Here is an 8,705-nt window from a genome sequence, read left to right on the forward strand (position 1 = left end):
CTCCCAGCCTCAGAGGAGGCAGATGCTGCGGAGGAGTTCTCCATCCCTCCAGCGCGGGCTGGGTCAGGGCTGCGGGGGAGAAGGAGCCAGGCTCTGTGAGACAAAGCTGGAGGCGGAGGCCATGCCCTCGTCAGTGTGAGGTACACGCTGTTAATTCCCCTGTGTGGAAAGGGAAACTGAGGCCCACACAAGACAGGCAACTTGCCTGACTGACCAACACAGGAACGCGTGCGATGTTTGGTATTAGTGCATACCTAGACCTTGCCATCTGGGAGAAAGCAGAAAACAGACCCATTTCCCAACGTGGAGTTAAGAAACGCTGCCATAAAGCAGAAGAAAATAGACCACGGGCTTCGGTGTCCCTGCCCCAACCATTGGGATGTATCGGGGATCCTCAGACACAAACCCGCCAAGGAAATGCCTCCTTCTAAAGAGATGCCTTCTCTTTGGACACCAGACTCTCCCTACATTAGCTGGAGCCTGCAGGCCTGGAGAAAGCACAGTTCCACAGCCTTATGATGGTGTGGCTCCGGGACCCATGCTGGGCTCAGTCTGTAGGAATGTGACCTGCTTTTAATGACAGAGGGGAAAGGCCTGGTGGGTGGTTTGGGAGGGCGTGGTCTAGCCATGGAGGCTGCCTGGCCACCCTGCATACCCTTGTTAGCCCTTCAGCCTTCTCTCAGATGCGACCTGGCATAACATGGGTGGTATTCCAGGGACGCTGCTGAAATCCAACAACAGAACTGCTGTCCCTTCCCGGGCCGACTGGGTGGACCCAGCTGCTTTAGGGGCCCCGGCCTGGTGGGCCACCTCTACTTCCCTCTCCCACCCCCTGCCCACAGCTCCCACCTGACCACCAGGAAGTGGGAAGAGCTAGAACCTTTCTCACCTCCAGGTCCCTTCCAACTGGGACCCTCCCCCTTTCCTGACAGGGTCTAAGCCAGATGGGAAGGGACATCAAAGCTTGTCTGGTGTCCCTTTCCTTGTCTGGACATCGTTGCTCTCCAAGGGGAGTCCCCTCAGCTAGAGGATGCTGCACATGGTTTCACCAGGAGAATGCCATCTACCAACCCACTGCGCTTGGGCACACAGAGGACCTGAAGGTATGCCCCGAGATCCGAGACTCAGAGGGCGGCCTGCACCTGCCTAGGCTGTGACTGTTCATAACAAAGACCAGGTCCTGGTATGTTTCAAGGAACATTTGAATTTCAAAGCCTTGGATTACAGAGGACTTTTTTAGAACATAGTTATTCGCCAATGATCAAGGTTTGGTTGAGTTTTTAACTCACGGATCCAAAGCAGGACAAGGAATGGCCCACGGGTTCCAGAAATGCCACCAAGTTCACGAATGCGGACTCCCACACCCCTGCTGGCCTGGTCAGAGGTTGGGCTGGCGACAGCTGGACACACACCTTCTGACTCCGGTTTTTGGGTTTTGGCTGCTGCAAGGAGCCCAACCTCCCTTGGACCCCAGGATGCTGCAGGGGAGTGGATGATGCTAGAGGGAGCTAGCTCTGGGCTACTGAGCTCCGTGGCCTTGGGGTTTGGAGTCTGCACCATTCCAGAGGGAGTGGCCTGAGGTTTCAGGCCCAGGAGCCCTCATCAGAGTAGGGACCCCAGACCCCTGTGGAGGTTCAGGGGGCAGTGGGTCTGAAGGGAGTCAGATTGGAATAAGCATGCCTAGTGGTGCAAGGCCACAGGCAGAGGTGCGGTGTGTCCAATGCCCCTCCTTCCACCTGCCATTCAAGGCCTACAGTGGCCTTCCATCCCTCCCACCACCAATACCCACTTATCTCTCCTGCTCCAACCACTGCCCATGACCTCCTCCAGCCCCGTCTATTCCGCTGCTTGCCCCACGCATACGCCTGTGTGCTGGGCAGAACCATGAGAGGGTCCTGCGTGTACGCCTCCTCCCAGTTACTCAATGAAACACCGAAGGGATCTTGCAAATGTAATTAAACTCCAAATCAGCGGACTTGAATATAGGGAGACTATTGCCTAATCCATCACATGAATCTCTTAAATCGGGGACTGGAGCTAGAGACAAAGATTCAGAGCCCAAGAAAGACAGGACACACCACTGCTGGCAAGGAGGAGGGGGCACCTGCAAGGAACGGAGCAGCCTCTGGGAATCTCTGGTCAATGGCAGGAAGGAGAAGGGCACCTTAGCCCTACAAGCGCAAGGAAGTCAATTCTGCCAAAACCCAATGCGCCTGGGAGCAGACTTTGCTGCCCCGGTGCCTCCAGACACGAGCCCAGCCCGGCGAGCCTTGATCTCAGCCTCGTGCTACACCGAGTGTAACTCTCACGTCCAAACTGGGAGGTAATACACGGCATTGATGTGAGCCACTGAGCTGGTAGTGATGTGCTGGGCAGCAACAGAAGACCAACACGCAAGGCTCTTTCTGCCTCTGCTTTTGCTCACACTGTGCCCCTCACCCGAAGCACTTTCCCATTCCCTCCACCCACCGAATCGAGAGGTCCTCTCCTGGCAACGGCCCAATCCTCAGGTTTAATGGCGGCTAGAGGGCAAAGGATTCACCGGCTTTGACCGATGGGCATGAGCACTGTGCCTTCTAATAACAGGAATGACTAACATGTACTGAGCCCAGATCATGTGCCAGGCATTCTTCTCAGCACTTGATATGCCTTCACCACTTACCCCTCACAACAACTCTATGAGGTCAGTATAATGAGGCTACTCAGAAAACAGAAGTTCAGAGAGGTTAAGTAACTTGCCCAGGTCAGCACAGCAGAGCTCCAGGTCCGCCTGCACCTCACTGCCTCTTCATCCCCTCTCCTGGCAGCCTGCTCTGGCCCTCAGGACATCTCCCACTTCCCCAGTCCCCACCGTGAATTCAAGTGCTGCAACGGGATTCGGGCTCAGAGGGCTGGGCCCAGCCAGATGGCATGATAAGATCGATGTCCAGAGAGGGCTGAAAGGTGCTGCCTGCAGGAGAAGGTAGTGCCTAAGGCCATGCCTATTATTCCTCGAAGACTTCAGATCGTATCGAGGGCTTCCTGGCGCCGGCACCGGCACAGGTGCAGGCCTGGCTTCTGCAGGCACCGGCTTGGAGCGCTTCCAGGAGGACGGGTGCCTGGCCCTGCCTCCAGCAGAGGCCTCTGTTCTGCTCTGTTGGGCCTTCCCGGACTCACGCGGGCTTCTCCTAGGGCCTCTCCTGGGCCTACCCTCGTCCTGTCCTGTGAGGAGCCCCAACCCGCCTGGCTCACCAAGGAAAAGGACAGGCATTGGGACCCACTCCCACCCCACAGAACGTTGCTGCCCGGAGGGAAAAAGACGATGCCCCCTCACTGGACACTTGTCTGGGACACCTCCCGAGGCACATCCTCCCTTCCACTCCAGGCACAGCTGCTCAATCAGGTGCATGCAGTGTAGCCGACAGCTCCTGACCTCTGCCCCCCAGGGCGCCTTCTGCCCGGGCACACCTGCAGGATCCCTGCTGGCACCCTGGAAGCGCCAGGAGCTAACATGCCTGGGCGCACACCCCGTTTTGGTCTCCCAGATGACATTTCTGAGGAGCTGTCAACACAGTCCCTCCATGTGCACCAGGGGATGGAGCCCCAGGGGCCCATAGTGGTGACCAGATCCATATACTCCTCGGTCTGGCTCTCCCCACTCCCATGTCCCTTCCCTTCCATGTTCCCCCCCTCCATGTCACTCCCCTTCCCATGTCACCCCCCATGTCACTCCCCATGTCACCCCCCCTCCATGTCCCCCCTCCATGTCACTCCCTCTCATGTCACCCCCCTCCCATGTCACTCCATCCCATGTCACTCCCCCCCATGTCACTCCCCCTCCCATGTCACCCCCCTCCCATATCACTCCCCCCACGGACTCCTGCCCTGGGGGACTTCTAGGAACCCTGCTTTCTGAGGGAAACCAGGCTAACCTGTCACTTGGGCTCCCTCTTCATTTCAGAATGAGTCCCAGCCAGGGAGCCAGAAGCCCTCCCGCAGCACGAAAGCCCAGCTTTGTCTCTGTTCACGGGAAGAGGGAGGGGGAGCGAGAGGGGGAGCGTGCTGTCCTCATGGTCCATCTTCTCAACTATGGGCTGGAAGTTCAGCCACTAACGCCCCATTTAAAAATATATATATATTTTATTGATTTCAGAGAGGAAGGGAAAGCAAGAGAGAAACCTCAATGATGGGAGAGAATCATTGGCTGCCTCCTGCACGCCCCACACTGGGGATCGAGCCTGCAACCCAGGCATGTGCCCTTGACCGGGAATCGAACCGTGACCTCCTGATTCATAAGTCGCTACTCAGCCACTAAGCCACGCCGGCTGGGCTGGTCCCAATTTTGCATCGGTAAATTACACATACCATAAACTTAGCGCTGTAATCATTTCCAAGTGTACAAGCCAGCAGCGTTAAATATATTCACGATGGCTGTATAACCATCATCCCCATCCACACCCAGACGTGTTCACCTTCCCAAACAGGAACTCTGCCCATTAAACATCACCTCCTCGTCCCCCTGCTCCAGCCCCAGCTCCCATCGTGCTTCCTTCATCTCTGTGAACTGGTCTATGCTGGGAACCTCATATAAGTGCAACCATACAGTCTGTGTCCTTCTGTGACGGGCTTATTCACTCATCATCATGTCCTTCAGGTTCATCCATGTTGTAGCATGTGTCAGAATGTCACACCTTTTTATGGATAAATAACACATTGTATACAATAATATACTGTATGTATAAGTCACACTTTGTTCATCCATCCATCCGTCCATGCATCCATGCGTCCATCTATCCATCCATCCATCCATCCATCCATCCATCCATCCATCCAAGGACAATCAGGTTGTTTCCACCTTTGTCTACGGAGAGTAATGCTGCTATGGACACGGGTGTGCATGTATCGGTTTGCGCCTGTTTCTAATTCTCTGGGTACATAGCCAGAAGATCTGCCCCGTTTTTAAGGCAGAAAGAGTGAGGAGGTACAGAGTAAACGCTCAGGCTGGTGGAGACACAGGGAAATACAGGGAATGAGGGTTTGCTCTGCTCCCCTCCTTCCTGGGCTCTGAAGTGTCCTCCTGGCTCAGTTTCCCATTCACAGCGAGAACAGGATGGGAAACCCCCACAGCTGGGCTGCTGGCGAAGCTGGGAGCCAGCAAGAGGAGCTTATGTTTTAATGATGAGCGAAAGTTAGAAGGGGGATGGGACCAAAGGAAGAAGAAGGAGAGAAGAGGATGAAAGAGAAGAGACACCTTGGCTGCAGCCATCCGGAAGGCAGACCCTGTAGCCAACCAATCCACCCCCATCCCAGGAACCCACCCTGCAGGCAATGCCGCTCCCCGCCCCCTCAGCCCATTCCCTACCAGGTGATGGATGTGGAGGAACAAAAAGGAAGCAGCAGGAGTGGGGAAAGTGCTGAAGCTGGCCTGCAGGCAGAAGGGGTGGGCCTGGGGGTGCACAGTTTTAGGAGGAGCCAAGGCTGCAGGAGAAATGGAAGGGTAGGGGGATATCTCGTCCCGGCTCCAGGGGCTTGGGGCACCCCCTACAACAGCCAATCAGGTTCCAGGCTTGTCCCTATAGCTTGGTGAGCCTGGCTGACTATTTTTAAGGCCAGGAACAAAAACGCCATGTGCATTGATGAAAGGCGCCTTGTCCACACTCCTGTCCTCCTACCCAGACCCAGGTGAGCCCTCCCCTTGCTGCCTGCCCTCTGCCCAGTGGTGTGGCCTCTTCGGCAAGAACACCTAGCACAGGCGCTTCTGCTGACCACATGCACGGGCTCCCTGCCTGCGGTCAGGAGTCTCTCCCCTACCCTCTGGCCCTGCCAACCTTTGAGTCTGCTACCATCAGCTAAAGGTCTGGAGGAAAAGGGAGGGCCCAGAGGCAAGAAGCTGGGGCCTTCCCAGCCACTCAGCATCCTTTCCTCTCGCCCAGGGACAAATGGCATCAGTGGCTGTAAATTTAGCCAATCCCTTTAAGAACAGCCAAGGCATTAAGAGGCATTACCTCCTCGCAATCCCCAGGATAAATTCAGTGACCTGCAAACAAGAGACACTTCCGCCACCGGCCCTGCTCTGGGGAATCCACCCTTCCAGGCCCTGAAAGGAGGCAGCACGCACCCCTCGCCTGCAGCGGAGCCTTTCCCCCAGCCCTCAGCATGCACCTCACCGGCACCACACCCTTCTGGGGCCTCACAGAGGAGGCTTCGGAGGGAGGGTCTCGATTTCTGCTTTCCTGACTCCTTTCTGCTTTCCTCACTCGGGGTTTTTGTTTACTGATGTTTTGTTTTGTTTTGTTTTTGCTTTTGGCTGCTGTCAGGGGCTCAGCCTCTCTTGGGCTGGAGCTCAGCAGCCTTGGGGCTCATGGGCCTGTCTACCCAGGCCAGCAGGGCAGCAGCTCAGAAGATGAAGGTAGGCACACTGAGCTGAAGGTGGGCAGCTCACGTCACCACTGCTCACCTCGTGTTGAATCGCGCGCACCTCGCCTTCCCAAGGCCCCTTCCACGCCTCCTGCTGCAGTACAGCCTGGCTCCCCTGAGCTCCCCTCCACAACTGCCTCCTGCTGGCCCTGTTACACACAAGCCAACCCCTCTTCCATTCCCTACTCCACAGGGTGCTGGCAACTGACACCTTCACCCAGAGCCTGCAGCATGGAGGGCAGGGCCAGGCCACGGCCACGCTGCCTGGGAACGGAGCACGCCCAAAGCTCTCCGGAGGGAGCCATGGGAACCCCTTCACGAGGCCTGCTGCCAGCCCTCCCCTCCAAGTCCAGCCCACGCTCCACCTCCTGCAGAAATGGGACTTCGGGGACAATGCCTTTCCCTGGCCACGGCAGCCCTGTGCTCGGCCATTCCTGTCAGTGTGACCGCAGGAGCCTGGGACACATCCGTGTTCGCCGAAGAGAAGCAGGAGCATCCACCGACGGACCCTCAGGTCCCCAACCACCGCGAGTGGGAAAGATCAGACACCTGAGCCGGAGGCAGCCTCAGAAATCGGCAACATCCACTGTCTCAGGAGCCCAGGACACTGGTGTCCTCTCAACCTCCGACACTCCCCCACGCGCACACCCGTGTGACCCTTTGTCACTCAAACCTCAGACAAGCTGTGAGCTGGGCGCGGACTGGTTTTTCAAACTGCCGGTCTCAGCCGGTCCGTGGGCTGTGAAATAAACTTAGTGTGAAATAAACTCACGATGTCAGCATTAAAAATGTGTAACTGCATTGGAAACACCCGTGAGTGACACACGTTGTAAGTGGAACCATTGCTTCATGGAACTTCTGTGTCACCTACACATGGGAATGCATTGCTTTCTGGGAGGCTCACTGTCCAGGTCTGCTCTGCCCTGGGGTCCCCGGCCCCACAGGAGCCCCCACTGGGCTCCCTGCACCTGCTCCCTCGGGGCTGGGCACAGGCGGCCTCCTCATCCTCCCCTGTGCTGTTACCCAACTCTTGCCCTGCTCTTGAATTTTTTACGGGTTTTTATCTTATCTTGACAAGACTGCATGGTCCTTGAGGCCCCGATCCATCCTATACCCCTCACGGTCCCAAGCCCAAGAGGACAGACTGACCTGTGCCCCCCCGCCCCCCGTCCCGCCCACTCCAGCACTCCCTTCCCAGAGAGTGGGAGGGTGGTGACCTCAGTTCCCCCCTTTTGCCACTGGGCCAGGTTCTCCCCGTCCCGCACAGCTGTGAGGATGTTAAAGCCAAGGGTGCTGGGGTGGCCCTGTCCAGTCCCCCTCCCTACCGGCCATCAGGGTTCCAACTTCTTCCCACCACATCCCAGAGCCTCCGAGGCAATTCCCCCCAATAGGTCTGAGCGCTTGCTGCATGCCATGCCCTCTAGCCACTGGGGACAGGAAAGTCACACGTGAAGCCCCAAAGGGGAGATACAATATCAAGGCTGGAGGGCTACTGGCCAGCCAGTCACACCCCTGGCTGGACTCAGGCGGCTTCCTCGCTGCCCCCGGCTCCTAGGCGTGTCCTGAGCCCTCAGGTAACATAATGGTTATGGTTTCTGATGCTTGGTTCCAATGCTGGTTCCAGTCTTTAAAGAGACTGATGATGAAAGGGCCACCTCAGAAGGTGTGAGGATTTAGTGAGCGAATGCAGGAGAATGTGTTCAACACAGCCAGGTACACAGCAAGCACTCAATTACCGTCTGTGATTGTAATTTGACATCACCACTGCCCCCTGCTACGCCCCACTCTGTCTGCGCATTCTCTCCCACCTCTCCAAATTGCACCAGGAACACGTTCCCCATGACGCCCCCTTGGCCACTCTGGCTATCACTGGTCACTGCTGGTTCTGAACTCCACTATCCACAGACCCCACTACTCCCTAATGTCTCCCCACCTTGAACTGCCTGTGCCCTGCACAAGGCCTGTTTGGCCCTTCCCTCTCTTCTAATTCCTGGGTTAACCTTCGGCTCTGCCAACCTGCACGGACTCATGGGGACTCATTCTCCCTCCTCTATGGGCCCTGTGAGTAGACAGGGCGGACCCCACCACTGGCCTTCAAAGGCTTCTGGGTTGGCAAATAGAGTGAACACCAGCTCGGAGCATGCCCGGCAGGGAGACCAGCAGTGTCCTGCCCTGAACCCGCAATGCACCTGTGAGAGCACCGCAGGTGAAGGCCAGAAGCTCCTCCGAGCCTGGTGGCCCAGCACCCGAGGGCTTTCTTCTCAGGTGACACTCTCTCTCCAGGGTCTCTCTCTCTCTCTCTCTCTCTC

General features: G+C 56.9%; 1 protein-coding gene across 3 annotated transcripts in view; it reads right to left on the bottom strand.

Annotated features, from left to right (window-relative positions):
• CTIF (CBP80/20-dependent translation initiation factor) overlaps positions 1 to 74 on the bottom strand; it is a 183,110-nt gene extending 183,036 nt beyond the window's left edge. For all 3 annotated transcript variants that reach the window (XM_006763644.1, XM_015563838.1, XM_015563839.1), the window contains exon 1: positions 1 to 74. This exon is cut by the window's left edge and continues 142 nt beyond it. In XM_006763644.1, the coding sequence (XP_006763707.1) occupies positions 1 to 44 (44 nt within the window). In that variant the 5' untranslated portion in view covers positions 45 to 74.
• Between the last annotated feature and the right edge of the window lie 8,631 nt (positions 75 to 8,705).

Source organism: Myotis davidii, unplaced genomic scaffold (assembly GCF_000327345.1).
Source record: "Myotis davidii unplaced genomic scaffold, ASM32734v1 scaffold378, whole genome shotgun sequence".
In the NCBI taxonomy this organism is placed as follows: domain Eukaryota; kingdom Metazoa; phylum Chordata; class Mammalia; order Chiroptera; family Vespertilionidae; genus Myotis; species Myotis davidii.